The sequence below is a fragment of the Rhamphochromis sp. 'chilingali' genome, assembly GCF_963969265.1.
Source record: "Rhamphochromis sp. 'chilingali' genome assembly, chromosome: 10".
NCBI lineage: Eukaryota > Metazoa > Chordata > Actinopteri > Cichliformes > Cichlidae > Rhamphochromis > Rhamphochromis sp. 'chilingali'.
Window position 1 is genome coordinate 29,441,280 of NC_137937.1, and position 17,415 is coordinate 29,458,694.

The 17,415-nt window shown below is 39.3% G+C and overlaps 1 protein-coding gene across 4 annotated transcripts in view; it reads left to right on the forward strand.

Moving 5' to 3' along the window:
* Positions 1 to 315: 315 nt before the first annotated feature.
* The window catches only part of LOC308403493 (transducin-like enhancer protein 4), a 44,044-nt gene continuing 26,944 nt past the window's right edge, over positions 316 to 17,415 (forward strand). For 2 of the 4 annotated variants that reach the window (XM_080892955.1, XM_080892957.1), the window contains exons 1-5: positions 316 to 1,000; positions 1,331 to 1,428; positions 3,554 to 3,617; positions 3,808 to 3,852; positions 16,920 to 16,982. In XM_080892955.1, the coding sequence (XP_080749081.1) occupies positions 956 to 1,000; positions 1,331 to 1,428; positions 3,554 to 3,617; positions 3,808 to 3,852; positions 16,920 to 16,982 (315 nt within the window). In that variant the 5' untranslated portion in view covers positions 316 to 955. The remainder of the gene's footprint in view (positions 1,001 to 1,330; positions 1,429 to 3,553; positions 3,618 to 3,807; positions 3,853 to 16,919; positions 16,983 to 17,415) is intronic. The other 2 variants (XM_080892956.1, XM_080892958.1) reach the window with 2 other exon arrangements.

A 17,415-nucleotide genomic window follows, 5' to 3' on the forward strand; every position in this document is an offset into this window, starting at 1 on the left:
ACATGAGACCAAGGGGCCATATGTTCACTTCTGCCCCAAAGTCTCTGGAAAAAAAGAAAGAAAAAAAAGAACACATAAGTCAACAGATAGTTTTCAGATTAATCCCTGTGACATCCTTTTGTACCAGAGCAGCCCCCACGTGGGGGTCTGCATAAATCGCGTCTTGCTGGATGTGATTGGATAGTTTATAGATGATTGGCAGGGGGGTGCAACGGAGCGTGTATACTTTTCTGTCGCTATTGGCTGGCTTTAATGGCCGCTCCTCCCTCGGACCACACACCATTGGCTTTGGGGGTTTCGCGAAGGAGCTGGGAAGTTGTAGTTCTTTACAGCAGACGCACATCTGTAGGGCTTATTATCGACTAATATGAATTAAACTACACGTCCCGACGTCGTGCTACGGGTCCTTGTAATTGTAGTGAATATGTAATTGAGCTCGTACGACTGGTTGCTTCTAAATTTGGCGTCGCGGAGGCAGGCTGCTGTAGTCGGAGAGGTGGTCGGTCGGCGGGTGCTGAATGAGGATGCAAACCTTTAACGGAGACTGTAGGAAATAAACCAATGAACGCGTGACAACGGGACGCTGTGGAGAAGCGTACTCGCAGACAAGTAGGGTCATGGTGTGCGAGATTTTAATGTTTTCTGTGAGAAATCTGAGAAGATAGAGGATTTGTTGTTAGTTCAGAAGGAGAGCGTTAAGCGCTTAGAATAAGGTGCTGAAGATTTTGGAAAAGACTGAGAAAATTTTTGCTTTTATTATTACGCTGAATGGACTTTTGAATTACTGTCTTGCTGTCTCTGGTCAGCCAAAGGTCCGAGGATGTCTCCACTCTTCGCGGAACCTGCATTTAGCCCGCAAACCAGCCACTGACTGACTTTTTACGCACGGAGAAAGCTCGGTTCTCACACACTTTGTTTTCGTGTTTTTCTGGATGAACATTGCAATACATTTTCAATGATTCGAGATCTGAGCAAGATGTACCCCCCGGCGCGGCATCCGGTAAGTACAGAACAGTAGCGGTAAGAGCAGTGTGTCAAAACAGCGCAGATTAACAGTCGCGCCTGATGCGTAATCAGTTTAGATCAAGTTTCCGTGCCACTGCGCGCTCTCACGGACAATTGCGCTCATTGTCAAACTGCCACAGCTGCATGTGTGTCTCTGAGTGTGCGTGAGTTAACGTGTAAGGAGACTGAGTGAAACCAAAAAGGCCATCCTTATCACAGAGGCCTATTGTCAGCTACAGTCCTGCCTGTGTGTGTGTCGTGACGCTGAACTTTGGTGGCTCAGTTCTTCCTTTCTTCCTTCGCACGCTGTTTGCTTTGGATTGAGGTCCCTCATCAGCCGGGACAGCCGTTCAAGTTCACTGTCACCGAGTCCTGCGACCGGATCAAGGAGGAGTTCCAGTTCCTGCAGGCGCAGTATCACAGGTAGGATTTCGGATACGAGCATGACATTTGGGCTGCACTGAAACATCAGCTCGTCAGCCAGAACGGCAGTAAACTTACGAACCGTTCTGCATTCCCCACAATAGAAGCGATTGCGAATTTGATCCCTGTTGTTCTGAGTGCGCATTAGAAGTAATTAGTGGGTTAATTAATCACTTTAATAGCTGGAATTAAAAAAATTAAATGTTAAAAAATGTTTACATGTAAAATGCACAATTAATAATTAATACATACGTTTGGTTTTAGATTATTAAATGTTACCTATAATATTTTTTTTCTTCGTAATTACCTTTTGGTTCTTGCACTTTTGGTCAGTTGAAACCAGTTTTCCTAAGTCACCTTGGATATCAGGAGCTTATACTAGTGACCCCCCCCCCCCATCCACACACAGAAAATGCTAACCAAAGAAATAATAAATCTAAAAGAATTAATTGATTGATTGACTGTGGATTGACTCACTGTAAAACGAAAAACCCGAGATAGTGTTAAAGAAATGGTCGAGTTCTGTGCTGCTGTGTACTAGTCATGTATGAGTCACGAAGTATGACCAAATTATTAGGGAAATGTGTGATGCAAGAACATGAAATACAAGACAGAAATGTATTTTTTTAATTTAAGTTTCTATTAAGAAATACAGTATGTTGAGTTTGACATTTATATTCAGGGATGTTATATTGCTATTCCTCTCAAATGCACCATATGCAGCTAAAACAGTGGTAGCCTCTATTTGTCCAAGGTCCATCTATTACTAGTGACTAACCACGGGTAAACCCCCATCAACCTTTGCATGCATGCACATCTCTCTCTCTCTCTCTCTCTCTCTCTCTCTCTGCAAGTGCAAGTGGTGTGAAATACTTTTTTACCTGACATGATGAAGTGTGAAATACATTGCTCAGGGCTGAACCACAGGCACAATACCAATGCATAATAATCACCCACTTCTGGCCACCTCATAATTATTACCCAATCACCTGGTGAGATGAACCAGTGGTCCAGTTTGTTGGCCAGTCCTGAGGCTGAACTGGCTGAATGGTGCGCTGCATGCTTAATGCTACAGCCGCACAGATCAAACTCTTTCGTTCCACTGAAATCCAAAACGAGGGTGGCGCTGATCAGATTTTATTTATTCATTTTTTAAAATAGCAGTGAGTCAGACATACTCTGGGAATACGCTACAATAAGAATTACTGTGGTCCCACATGTTTCATGTTTTTTAAGGATGAATTTATTAGTATTTATTATTACGGTAGTTCTTATTTAGAAGAAATGTAAACATGTTATGGACCTTACTAAAACAATGAATCTCTTTGAGAATATTCCCCAACCTTAGAGTACAAATAAAGAAGAGGACACCGTCATCATCAAACTTAAATAAAGTTGAGGTATTAAACATTTAAAGTCTGGCAATGCCCCAGATTTTCAGCTGATTTCAGCATTTATATTTAAGCAAATGTTGAAATTTCTCATTTCTTTTCATGTTTTACATTGCTGTGATTGACGTGTACACGCAAAGGTTTTGATGATGATATAAACCCGATGAGTTCCTTCTTAAAAGATGCACAAAAACTTCATGAGGAGCGACACACTGGCAGACACAAAAGAGTTAAGCTTTTCCGCAAAATGGATCCTAATGTTATGGTTGCTTTTTTTTGTTGATGTTGCAGTTTAGGCTTTTACTCGCACTATAAGAATATATGATGAGGTTTGTGTGGTTGTCCATCGATCCATTAATTACTGCACTACACCTGCTGAGTAAGTGCCTGTGTCTGCAGAGGAAATTGCTGCATTCCAAACAACTTATTTGTCTTTCTTTTGTAGCTCTCATATTTAGAAATGCAAATTTAAAGTGGCAGGATGCAGTGACTTGCCTGCGCAGTATAGTGCAAGTATCATCTCTGCTTTCAGTTTGCTAAAGTCTTGTTTCATTCTCGCTCATCCTCTTTTATCCACTCCCTACAAAATAAGTCAGTTAGAAGTCAGAAGTCAGAAAAGATTTTTGGTCTTTTGGTTTTACTTTTGATCATGTGTTTGCGTGTGGCATGGATGCAGCTTGCTGTGTGTTTGATGGTGACACGTGCTAACAAAACATTTTCTATCTGTCTCGCAGTCTGAAATTGGAATGTGAGAAACTGGCCAGTGAGAAAACTGAGATGCAGAGGCACTATGTCATGGTGAGACAGCTTACTTCATGTGTTGCCATTAGTATTTTATTAGTGTGTGTGTGTGTGTGTGTGTGTCTGTGTGTGTGTGTGTCTGTGTGTGTGTGTCTGTGTGTGTGTGTGTGTGTCTGTGTGTGTGTGTGAGAGAGAAAAAAGAGGAACAGAGAAGACATGTTTGATCGACCTTGCTTTTATCTTTCAGTACTACGAAATGTCATACGGGCTGAACATCGAGATGCACAAGCAGGTAAGAGATGTTTTTACTCAAATGATGAAAAGGAAAAAAAAACCCAACAAAACAAAACATCTGACGTAAACCACGCTGTACTGTGTGACAAAAGGAATGCAAATGGAAATGGGACTTTTATTCCAATTTGTAAGTGCTTTTAAATTCTAAATATCTCACTGGGCAAAGTCCAGGAAACTTGGAGGCACTTTAATTTATTCACGCCATTACATAGGACGGCTTGCAAGGGACTGACATATCTCAGTTTTCAAAATGTCCCAGCATGCTGGTAATATTCTGGAAGAATATTTTTGAGGTCTTTACCTTTTCTCTTTCACCATTTTCTTTGACAGCGAAGGGTCATGTGCTTCCATAATACAGATAACGCAGCTGATTTTCCGAAGTATAGTTATTGCTTTTTCTGGATGTCAAAGACTGCTATCAGTTTACAAAGTGCTCTGAAAAAGTGGCATTTCCAACATAAAACAAGTTACATTATCAATATGTTGATATTTACACACAAAATGATGTTATTCTTATTGCTTGGGATTTTCTAAAATAGGATTAGAATTCCCAACTTGAGAAATGAGTTACACATTAAAAAAAACTCCCTTCACGGCACACATTTAGCAACTTTCTGAATCATTGTAAAGAGTCATAGTGAAACGGGAGCAGCCCAGGATGAGGCCAGAACATCAGCCACCAACATTTAAGAATTTGATCCATTTGTCCCCTGTTCTATTTTCGAGCGGTCGGTTGCCTCGTGAGGTTGAATAGTCATTTCACATGCGAATAATAATTTCATCAGTTTAATTGAACAAGAAAATGGGCTGAAAAATGACTCAAGCGAACGAGGATTTGGCCTTTAACGAGCCTTTACATTATTGCTGCCTTTTTTAAACACGGAAGGTCATTAGCATAAATGTCTCTGTTAACCACACATCAGCTGCCAGGATAAATGAACCACAGCTAACCAGCTACACATTCATTTCCAGACAAATGGTGTGTGTAGTGTGTGTGGCTGTGTGTGCGTGCGTATGTGTGTGTGTGAGAGAGAATGGAAGTGATAAATTGTTGGCCTTTGTCTTTCTGTGTGTGTGTGTGTGTGTGTTTTCTGTATCTATACCATGTGTTTGCTTTGCTGTGTGTGTGCATGCGCGCGTGTGTGTGTATGTTTAACAGCCTGTACATACTGTACATGTTTACTCTGTGTGTGTGTGTGTGTGTGTGTGTGTGTGTGTGTGTGTGTGTGTGTGTGTGTGTGTGTGTGTGTGTGTGCACACATGTGTGATTGTGTGTGTTGGTCTGTGTTTGTCTGTAGGCACACTTTCGTTGTTTATTTAGTTTTGTGTGCACTATTTGTGTATTTGTTCACATTGTGCGTGTGCTCCTACAATGTAGACATTTACTTGTGTGTGCTCTAGTGTTTGTTTCTGTCAGTACGCGTGTGTATTTCTGCGTGCAAATGTTGGACACACGTGCAGCTTTTTACTGCCACACTAATCAGACTCGTCTGATAAAATATGGGATCCCTACTATAAATTCCTGCTGGCTGCTGCTGTTTGTGTGTGCGTGTGCTGTGTTTATATGGGCAAGGCAGGCAAAATAAAAAGCGGTTAAATGTGGCCTGTAGCTCCGTGTGGTGCCCAATGATTTCTCTCAGAAGAGTGAATCCCTCATCTCTGCCAGCAGTGTGCGGTGCACGTTTTGTCCTTGTGTGAGGGAGAGACTTTTGGAAGCAAATGATTTTGAGTATTACACCAACATGCCCAGGCTTAAATATATGTTTTCTATCCATGGCATTCAATATGATGATACAAAGTATGTGGCTTGTTGAGTGGATGCTGAGATTGAAGAGAGGGGGGCTGGTGGTGGTGATGCTGAGGGTCGGAAGGGGAGGGCGGAGGACATTAAGGCCTCCACCACCAAGCGAGTCGCTAATTTTGCTTGTTTAGCATTTTCGGAGGGTAATAGGCCCATTGATTTTTGACTCTGCTCTGTGTTTTATTTACACAGAAGGGCCCCGGTGCCCGGGGAGTGAAATGTACCAATGCTCGTTAAAGAGAAATTGACTCGCGGATGGAAGAGAGGATAGGCTGTGAGGCAAGGGGAAGGGGGGCGAGGGATAAGGAGGGAGGAGGGTACGAGGGATGTCGAGCATGGGACTGAGCTGACTGAGAGGACAGCTAATCAATTGCAAATTAACAAAGCTGAAAGAGAAATAAAGAAAGTGAAGGACGAGGAGAAAATGGGTAGGAGAAGGGATGAGAAAGTGGTAAAAGAAGGAAGTAATAAGACGTTTTGATACTGAAGACTGGCAGCGATTTCAATGAGGTCTGACAGCTCATTTTACTGGTGCAGACAGGGAGCCATTTATTTCGATTTGAGGATTTTGGTCACATAGTGTTCCAGTGGTACTTTGAATTTGGGATTTTAGAAATGCATTGAGAACAACATTAAGTTAGTAATATAAAACTACAGTAAAGCTACTCCCTTATTTACAAGGTGTTGCCACAGCAGGTTGTTCCACGTGTTTGATTTTGCAGATTTTCATGCCAGGTTGTGTCAGAAAGGACATCGAGCCCGGCTCAAACCAGGGATCTTTTGCCTTATTAGACAAATGTGTAAACCACTACAGGATGGCAGCACTGTAATACAAAGTGACAGTATTTGCAATTTAAATCAGTAAGTATTTATAAAGTGTAAAACTTTCATATACATAGTTAAAAAGATCATCTGTTCAATCCTAAATTTCACTATGTAACAGTATTTTTACAGTAAAATTCATATTTGATGGTGAAAAAGTGTAGTACCACAGTAACCACAGGAGCTGCACAAGATGCAAAGTTGGGTTTCAACCAGAAAAGCAGGAAGACCTGGTGTTGGTGAGGTTAACAGTTCACTTCAGGTTCATGTCATGACATTATCTGCTGCTAGTGTGAGGAGAGAGGAGAGGCAAATGATTTAGTCTGCCATGCTTAAGTAACATAAACACAAGTTAAATTAAACTCTTTTCTTTACCTTTTTAATCTTTACTAATGCCGTGGGGATGTTTTTTCAATTGTGAAAAATAATTAATGATAATAGTTGATTTATTACATGCATTAGCTAAAAACTTATTAAAAATACAACACTACCTAATGCATGGGTCCCGGGGTGGGAGGGTGTCGAATTTAAGGCCTAGAAACAATAACTGTGTGGTAATAACAGCAGAGAGTTCACAATCCAAGTCAGCTCCAGAATAAGCCATTTTCACTTCCATTCCCTCTTTTATGTTGAGGAATGAACGATTGTTGTTCCATGTTTTTCAGTATATAGCTTGTTCAGGGCTTCCATTCTGTAAAAGTTGACCTGAATTTTTTTGTGTGAGTATTTTTATTATGTGTAGGTATGTCAATCTTATAACACCTACACAATTCATCTGAAACTAGGCTGCATGTAGACATTATTTTACGGCAACAGAGAAAGCCACGTAATTGGGGGGAACAAAAAGATTTATACATGTGGCAATGGGCCTTGTCAGTATTGGTCTGGTGAAAATTAATCAGGCTTTTGAATGTTTGGTTCTCTTCTCTATTGTAAGGCAGGGTCTTAGTTTGTGTGTATGAAAGAAACCTGTATCCCACCACCACTGCCATAATCTCTGAGAGAGAGAGAGGTTGCTCTACAAAATCATAAATGTCTCAAACGAATTGCACTTAAGAAATTAAGTTTTTTAGTTATGTTATCACACACGTGCTGCTGCTATTCGGGACATTCTGCAAAACAGGCATGCATTTAGTGAGCTGGACAAAATACAGTCAGGCAGAGACATGCACTGCTGTGAGTTTGTGCATATCCTGATTTCACGCAGTTCAGACTTGAAAGTAATATGTAAATGTTAATTGGCCAAACCCAGTAAGTAAAGCAAATATGACCGGGGTGCTCATTCAAACATGAAGCTGAGACATTTTTATGCTGTCAGTTAAAGGGAGGAGTGCACGAAAGGGGCGCACATGTCAGACTGAAAGATGGAAGGAAAACTTTACATTAAGTGCTCCTTTCCTTTGAACTGTTTGTAACCTGTCTGTATAGCACCCTTTGTTTTTCTTCTCTGTTTTTCTCCACTGATCTAGCTGTTTCTTACACACACCCACCCACATACACACACATACAGAGTCACAAGAGAGAGTAGCCTTTATATGGTGGGGTCCATTAGGTGTATTAGCTGGTGGTGAAAAGTGGTGCTGATGTGGTGCTTACAAAGCTCCACAGGGGAGATGGACATTTGATCTTCTTTCTGACCCAATCTGACTCCAGGGCTCTTGCCTGATCTAATTTCTTTTTTGTTAGGAGTTAAAGTGGGGCTTATGGGGCTGTTTTTCCTCTCATATTCTTCTTCTTCTTATTACTCTTTTGGATAACAATTCAACTAAAAAAACAAAACAGAACACGTTTTCTCTGTCACGAGCTTAGTTACCACCCCATTATCACAAAGAGATTTTTTTTAAAGAAAACCGATAACAAGTGGATTATTTCTGGCAAATAATGAAATAATAAGTAAGAATTTCTGCAGAAGTCAATTTTTGTGGTCATGAAATTCAATAGCTCAGGAAGATCACACCATTAGTTGCATTTTCTCTGTATTGTTGAAGTTTGATGTTGCAAAGCTACTGATGAAAGATATTTTCTCTTTTTTTTTTAACTGGTAGAACATTTCTGCAGCGACTCACATACAGGTTAAAAGAAAAATCCAGTACCCATGATCTCAGGGGTTGCTGCTGTTTTATGTGACTGCAGACTCTTAACTAGCAAAAGGCTCCATAGATTGACTTAGTTTGAGTCCCAACCTCAGTGCAATCTCTGGCCAGTTGTTTCTTATTTTTGTCAACAAGGTGAATACTGCGTGTTAGAGCTGGGCCCTGATCATTGCAGAAACAAATTCTCCAGGTTTGCACGAACTGCAGGACATTTTTTTGGGGAAAAAAGGGAGCCTTGCTTTTTTTGCTTTGGTCTCTTCAGGGTGAAAAGACGTGTTGGCCGAACGGCCTGACATCCCTGCACTCTGGCCGGCAGACACAATATTTTGCCATTGATGTAAAATGTCACCTGAAATTGGTTGTGTTGCCTCATGGAAAAACACCTCCATTTCCTTTTCGGCTCTGGTGCTTTTGTTTCTGTTCGGATGCCAATATCTTTGGGTCAGTTCTTCCAGATGTTGCTTGGAGTTGTTAGGGAAGATCTGCATCTTTACAAGTGATGTTGTAACTTTGAAATCTTTCAAAATAAATGCTTATACACAGTTACATCTATAAGCTTTTGGACAGTGGCATTTTTTTGTGTCATTTTTGCATCTCTACATCACCACATTGGATTCTAAATCAGACAATGTATTTACAGTGCAGCGCTTCAGCTTTAAGTCGTGGAATTGACTAAATTCCACTTTTTGTAGCTTTGCACGAATTGAGGTCCAAACGGTTGTGATGGAGGTAAAGGTGACCATAATTAGGGTGAAAAAACAAAATAAACCTATTAGAGAGATAATAATGTTATGAGTGTCAAAAGAACAATCTGGTACTTTCTTAAAAAGCAGAAATCCACTGGCCAGCTTAGCAACATCAAAAAGCCCCAGAGTCCTCGTAAGCCAGTTAAAATGGATGATCACAGATTCTTTGCTTGGTTGAGAAAAACCCCTAATAACATCTCTCCAAGTCAAAAACACTTTTGAGGAGGTGTTGTTTTGGTGTTTTACTGTCACTCTCCAAAAGCAAGGGACACCTTAAGTAGTATAACTGTCTACAGTGCAAATCACTTGTTGTGTTTAAGAAGAAGAAGGTCAGATTAGACTTTTCCAGAAAACATTGAAATGACCCTGCACAGCTGTGGACAGTAATCTCTGGACAGATGAAGTCAAGATTAATTCAAGCAAGGCTCCCCTAAACTAAAGACCGAAAGACCCACAAACAAGCAGCAGCTGAAGGCAGTTATATAAAAGGCCTTGCAGAGCATCTCAAAGGTGGAAAAACAGCATTTGATGATTACTTTGGCTTCTAGAATTCAAGGGGTTGTGAGTGACTGTTAAAAACAATTCTCAAGTTTGAAATTATGTTAGTTTGTCCAATTTCTTTTGAGCCTCTCAAAACTGGGGACTGTGGATTAAAATTACTCTAATTTTTAAACCAGTAATAAAGTACTTTTGTTGAACTCCTTGAATTAAAGCTGAAACAGTCACATCTTGATTATTTGATTTGAAATCCGTGTCGGTGATGGACAGAGAAAAAAAAAACTTGAGAGAAAACATTTTGCTTTCTTACCTACAACAGTTTTTCTCTGCAGTTCTCAAACACTTTACATTTTACACTGCTGTAAAAAGAAGAGATGATGAAACAAAGTGGTAAACATGTCCCTGATCCAACTTTGAAGAAATGTGTCTGAAGCATCAATAAGTATATATTTAAACAAATGTGAGTTTTACACTATGTGATGTCTTTGTTCTTCAACAAAGAACAAAGACATCACATCAAATGTTGTCTTTGTTCTTTGATACACAAATCATTGTATACACAACTTTTTGGGGGTTTGTAGCATGTCGTAGCCTTAGGCATTTTCTCTGTTTACTAAGAAACAAAAATGCCCAACAGTTTCAATAATCAAATTCAATTGTAGCCTTATAGAGAATTGCCAAATAACTTCCTGGCTGTAAAAAAAAAAAAGAATGTCTTCCTTTCCTGCTTTCATTTTCAGCACTAAAATTTAAGGCGCCCTTTAGTAAGGCAGTTGAACATCAACTAGCTTGGGTCTGATACACACTGAGCAGCTCCCCAGTGCGTGAATGTGAAGAAGAGTCTAGCTGAGAAAGGGCATGTGTGCTCAGCAAGTTTTTCCTGTATAAACATTAAATATAAAATTAAAATGTCAGTGTTTTAGGTCCTCTATGCCGTCTTGTTATGCATTAGAAGGTAATTTGAGGTGTACATGACACTAAATGGTTTCCTTTGTGTACTTCCTTTGCCATCCTAAAGATTACTGCAGGCTCTTAATTTACATCGTCTAAAGCAGGGATGTCAAACCCATTTTACATTGTGGGCCTCGTATAACCCACTTTGATGTTAAGTGGGTTGGAGCAGTGAAACTCTGCTTTCTGTCAGTGTAAGGAAGTTTAACTATACATTTAATCCCTGAGATATTTTAATATAAGAAAACAAATGTCAGTTTCAAAACGACATCTTAGTGTTTCTATATGATAAAGAAATGCTCAAATTATAACAAACAAAGGTGTAAAATTACAGAAAAAGGTTTGTTAGCTTCTTGCACAGATTGCCTCTTAATTATAAGAATGGACTGCTTGTCTAGAGCTTGTTTGCTTTGATGTAGTTTGCCATTGATAGGTGGGGGGGGGGGGGGGGGCATACAGTAAATACGGTTACAGTATGTCCTCTTCACAAAGCCGTTGGATTAGTCTTTGGAAAGCCAGTTGTGGCCCCTGAGCCTTTTGTTTGACACTTCAGCTCTAAAGTTTAGCACTACTGATGAAAAAAATGATAAAAAGTTGAGTGTCAAATATGTTTAAAGGTATTTTCTAACACAGTGTCATAATTTGTGAGATATTTATAAGTGAATCATCAAGAGTAAACACTGAAGAAGTTATTCTGAATCCCCTTGAGTTAATAACCCCTCAGGTCTCCTAGTCTCAAGAGTGAATAGGCTCGCTTTGAAGCAGTCCTTCTGTTTTTTTCATATGGTTTTATATATCCACGCTGCCTGGTTGAGTACTTTAAAAAAAAATATATTTTCTAGATAAATGCCTTTTCTGTGGCTTCTACTCTAAACTTGTAAAATCTTCACTTGAGCTAGTGCTGCTTCTTTGCCATTATATTTCTTCATACTTCAGCCTTGGTTGAAATAATGTGAAAGTCAGCTTCCAGCCAGTGGCAGATTTAGATATGTGATGGGCAAGTCCACCTCCTTTAGACCTTGCACTGGCAATTTTGCGATTTTTACTGAGTCCTAGCTTATTTTTTTAGTCATCACCTGGCATGTAGGGCTTTTATAGACTTTTGTTTGACTAGACGATTGAGACGAGACACAGCTGCTGCCTGCTAAATGGTGACTTTGGGAGAAATGGGGGAAACTATTTCAAGCTCCTGCATTAAGTATTCTTTAAAAAATCCAAATAACATAGCCTCTGCACATGGATACGTTAAAAGGCTTTTACACACTGCCTCCAGATAGTCAAGATCTCTGCTTACTCAGTGCTTACATTTATTCACCTTGATCCACAGGTCTTGTGGCACTTTCGCCTTTGCTTGCACCTTTCCTCTTTACACTTTGCTAGAGCTTGTTGTAATAATTTGTTCAGATTGCAGAATTGCATATATGCACTGAAAAAAGAGCATATAGGATTTACTTAATTCAATAGTGGACATTGGTTGCACACAGATGTTTTGCTTTGGCAGCAACTTAAACAACTGAGTTAAATCAACACAACTTATTCATAAAATGCACAATAAACCTGTGCTGTGCTGTCTTGATAAAATGTGCTTGAAACATGTTTAGATGAAGTAAGTTGAGCTCTTGGAATATTTTAATCTTCACAATTTTCTCACTTTATTCCAACACTTTTTAATAACTTTTACCCCAATACTACTTGGTCACTTAAATACTACATGTTGTCTTCATATTACATAATGTTCAACAAAGTCTAGAGTCTGGCTAACATTATGTTAGGGCATAACCCAGAAATTATGCCCCAGCCTGTATCGTAAAGTAAGAGGCAAGGTACACTTGGACAGGTCGCCAGTCTTTCACAGGGCTACAACACAGAGACAAACAACCATTTGCACTCACATTCATACTTATGGGTAATTTAGAATCAACAATTTACCTATCCCCAATAACTGTATGACATTAAACTATGTGAGCAAACCAGAGTACCTAGAGAGAACCCACTGCATATATTCTTGCTGTGACATAACAGCACTAACCACTGCGCCACCGAGCTGTCAATCCAGGCTTAACAAAAGTAGGAAAGCTATTACAAGGCTTGATGCAGAATTTTCTTCAGGTCCATCTGACCTGTTCTGGTCAGATGGCACAGAGGTGGTTTTTCTAAAAATGACTATTTCTGCTTGTCCTTTAATGCTGAGATGAGATTGTCTCTCTCAGAACATTAAAGTGTTCTCACTAAAGTTCTGGGTCACATCATTAGTCAAATTTGAATTTGAATAGACTTGTTAGTCACTCCGTTTTGACAATCAGTTACTTGTTTTTATTCAAGTTTATGTGTCTCGTCACAAAAATAGGGCACACTTTGAGAAATAGTAATTAGGAGGAGGTTTTATTGTTCTCAGTGTTTTGTCATGGGTTAAAGATTAAAGATAAACTGATTAATCAAGTGTTCATATACTGTAAACGTTAGAGTTATTTGAATGTTTAACAATCAGTCGACTATTAATAATTGGTAGTGATTAATATTGCAACCCTAACAACCTAATGACCCAAACTGTCTCCTTATACAGGCTCTAAAACGTCTTTTATCAAAGTTAGTTGAAACTTTATGATAAAAGTTGAAATAATGCTCAAACCAGCTATTAAATAATTAGCTAACATTATGAATTGCCATTTCTTTGTTCATTACCAGTTAAAAAATAATAAAATAACCCAAGTTTAATCGCATATAAATTCACACTGTTACTCGCCATTACCTTTGATTCAGTGCTTGATTGATTTATGTGCTTTCAAGTTTACTAAACAGAAACAGAGATATTGTTTAGGACTTAGAACTTAAATTGTCACCAGCAGGCACACGTGAATTTGGCTTTGATGGGAACTGACTCTATAATGTTCATGGCATCACGAGAGGAAATAGTCAGTTATGTAGTTTTATGCACTTAGTGTTGCAAACAAAGAAGGTGATGTTCATCTTTGTGTAACCATTAGTATGCGGTTCTGTGTGAGTCTGAGTCTTTTGTCTGTGTTGGCGTTTGTATTTGAGGTGCAATACTAGCACTCCCTTTGGGACAGTGGATCAGGCAATTTCCTGTTAAAAAAATTCTACCTGATCTAGAAAGAGAGAGTGCTGTGTAATCTTTAAAAGCTAGCCCTTGGGCTCAGTATAAAACATCTGATGAATACAGAGAAGCTGGAGTGTGTATGTGCATGTGCATGTATTTGCGCACACGGTTGTGTTTATGTGTCTCGTACTGCCGCAGCGTTGCTTGTGCTGCTGTCTGAAGCCTATATTTGCCTCTGGGGGCTCTGTTACCACTGATGCCAGAGCAAAGTTCACCTCTGCCAAGGTTATGTACATAAAACAAGTGCTTGGCAAGGTTACGGCTGTAACTTATATATTTGTGTTGGCCTTGGAGAAATTATCTCAAACTCTGATTGCTTTTTTTCAGTAGCCAGGGTCTTAATTTAATGTGTTAAGTCAACAAAAATGTTACACTTTCCTTTATCTGTCTGCAAAGGATTACACTTTCTATACTCCACTTTCTCTCTGGGTTTATGTTTACAAATCATCCATTTAGCTTAAACTGAATAAAGCTCAAAGAGTGCAGCAGAGAATTACCTTTCAGGGATGTAGAAGGATAAGGAGTAAATCTGATAATGTAAAGTTGGACTTTTGAGGCCAATAATGAGACATTTAGCTTTAGCATAGCAGAATTTAAATGAATCAAATATAATTGCTGTAATTTATAGAAATAAATACACATCCAGTCTTTACAGATGAAAAATGGATATGTCATAGCTTTCTGATTGGCATATGATGAAATTATGATGCCTTTTAAAGTGGCCTACATCTTGTTGAAAACTCTCTCTCAGATATCTTTAAAAATCTGCAGAGGTTGTCATTACAAGTGACTCTAACACCCATTAAATGTTAAGGCACAGTTTATCAGTTTATTTCAAATTAAGTGCTGTGATCATTCCTCTGGTACTTAAAGGTTTACTCCAATTAGTTACAGACGAGAGTCACTTTAAAGGTCTTGGTGAGTATTATGGAATTGTGAGCGATAGTGCATTGTGTATGTGCTTTTCCCCATTATGTTGCAGAGCTAAGTTGGCTTGCCACTTGACCAGTGTTCTGCAGGGGTACTTTAAACTTCATCTAAGTTACTGTGTCCATCTCTGAAGCAGCACCCACGTTGGAAGCAGTGCAGCGACTAGAAATCATAGAATGTGAATAATATTTGGCTATTTCACGCGACTCCAGGTGAAACCATTGGCAAAGTAACCCGGGCAGAACCCAAGATAAACTTTTGACAACTTCCAGGCAACTGATTGAAGGGACTACCAATGAGAATGCAGTCTAATATATGACCTAGTAGTAAATTCATTAGAGGGTTATAGTTAACAGATGTCAGCTTCAAAGAGACACGCAATGAGCAACTTCCTTGAAGTGTGGCTGAAACTTTATTCATTACCCTTTGGTTTGTTTTTAACTTTCAACATGCACTTCATGAGTAGCTTTACATATTGTTTTACACCACTAATACAGATTATTCTGATTTATACTTAGTTAAACAAATCTATATTAAGTCTTTACTAGTCCATTGTTCTGGTCTGGTCATATCAAATTGGGGCTTGTTCAGGAATTAAACGCGATCTCTGTACAAAGACATGACCTAAGCACAAATCTGTATCGTGATTTGCTTTAGGCTAGCAGCAGAAGACTTCTTTCAGTGCTACTAGGACAATAATCTTAGATTAAAGCAGTGAACTGTCCATTGTTGGCGGTCGTGGCATATTTGACAAAGAAGAATTTGTAAAAAGAGAGACACTCTGCTGCACTGATTCTGATATTTTTTAAATAATGCACATTGTGAGTGTTACAGGAGTTCAGTGCTGAATTGGTGCACTTCCCCTTTTATAGATATATAGAAAAAGTACCAGATACCATTACACCACCAGCAGCCTGAACCACTGATACAAGGCAGGGTTGGATCCATCATATGTAACCCTGTCATCTAAATGTTACGCTGAAAATTGAGACTCATGAAAACCATGAGTGAGAAACACTCTTTCAGGCTTCTATTGTCCGCTTTTGGTGAGCCTGTTCAATCTGTAGCCTCAGTTTCCTGTTCTTAGCCGACGAGTAGTATGCAGTGTGGTCTTTTGCTGCTGTAGCTGATCTGCTTCAAGGTTTGACATGTTGCATATTCAGAGATGCTCTTCTGTATTACTGCAACAAGTGGTTATGGCAACCATGCCACATTCAAAGTAGCTTAAATCACCTTTCTTCCAAATTCTGATGCTCAGTTTGATCTTTAGCAGGACATGTTGACTGTGCTTACATGCTTATATACACTGAGCTGCTTCTGTGGTATTGGCTGATTAGAAATCTGTTTTAATGAGCAGTTGAACTGGTGTACCTAATAAGGTTACTCCTGGTAATTAGGTTTAGCAAAAAGTAGGCTTAGTAAAAAAAGTTGTTGCTGTTTAGAAAATGCTGGTTATGGGTTAGATGCTTAGTGAATTGAATATGTGATAATAGTGATGCTCCATATTTTTGCATGGAAATGTCTTCCTGTAGTTTAATGTGAATGTGAATAATGTTGTAGCTATGAAACAGAAATAAGGCACAAGCAGTGTGTGAGTTTCTTAAAGCTAAGCGGTGTGCATACACACAATGTATGAAACTTTCAGATATTATTTCTTGAATTTTCTGCTTTGGTTAGCAACACTTTTTTTAAGACTTACGGTGCTTTTCCTCATTCACACAACACTTTACAGGGATATCTTTGTCTGTCCAGTATCCTGTCATAGCATAACTTAGAGTTTGTAAGCAATCTGCTCTACCTCCTGAGTTAGAGTTAACTAAATATTCTTGACATTTAAAATACACAAGTTCCCGTGCACCGAGAGATTTGTTTTGGAGGAAACACAATAGATATTAAACACAAGTTTATGAGAGATGTTCATCAAATTATTAGTTTCATGTGACGAAGTAAACAGGTCTTGAAATGAAAGTTATGTGAGCTATTACTTTGATATAAACTGAATCAGGAATTGAAGGCTGTGTGAACAGGATGACGCCTTCTTGTCTGCTAGAGAATTTAAACAAATTAAAAAAATGATTGTGTGCTTCCCACTTCTCTGTCTTGCAGGCGGAGATCGTTAAACGGCTGAACGCAATCTGCGCCCAAGTCATCCCCTTCCTCTCTCAAGAGGTAAGACTCAAAAATGCCTGTCACTGTGAGTTAAGAAGGAGGTGGGTGAGAGAGAGTCAGAGAGCGGGAGGAAGGGAGACAGGAAAGGGGAGAACTGTGTGGTGGATTTTAAAGCAAGAGAAAGAAAATATGGGGACACGCACACACACGCAGACACACACTCGTACAGATTATCCTGGGCTAATCCCCCCTGCTCAGGATAGACAGATATGCTCTGAACTTATCAAATGTCTCCCACTAACATATGCAGGAGCCAGCGGCTGAGTGTGTGTGAGAAAATACTTTTTGTGTTAAAATACATTATAATTGTGTGCACATACAGCAGTGGGTGTGAGAAGTGTTTTTATGCAGTGTTTATTGTGAAATTTTTAGGCGTGCGTGTGTTGAGCTGATAAATCCTTCCTCTGAGGAGCTGACAGTGTGTGTGTGTGTG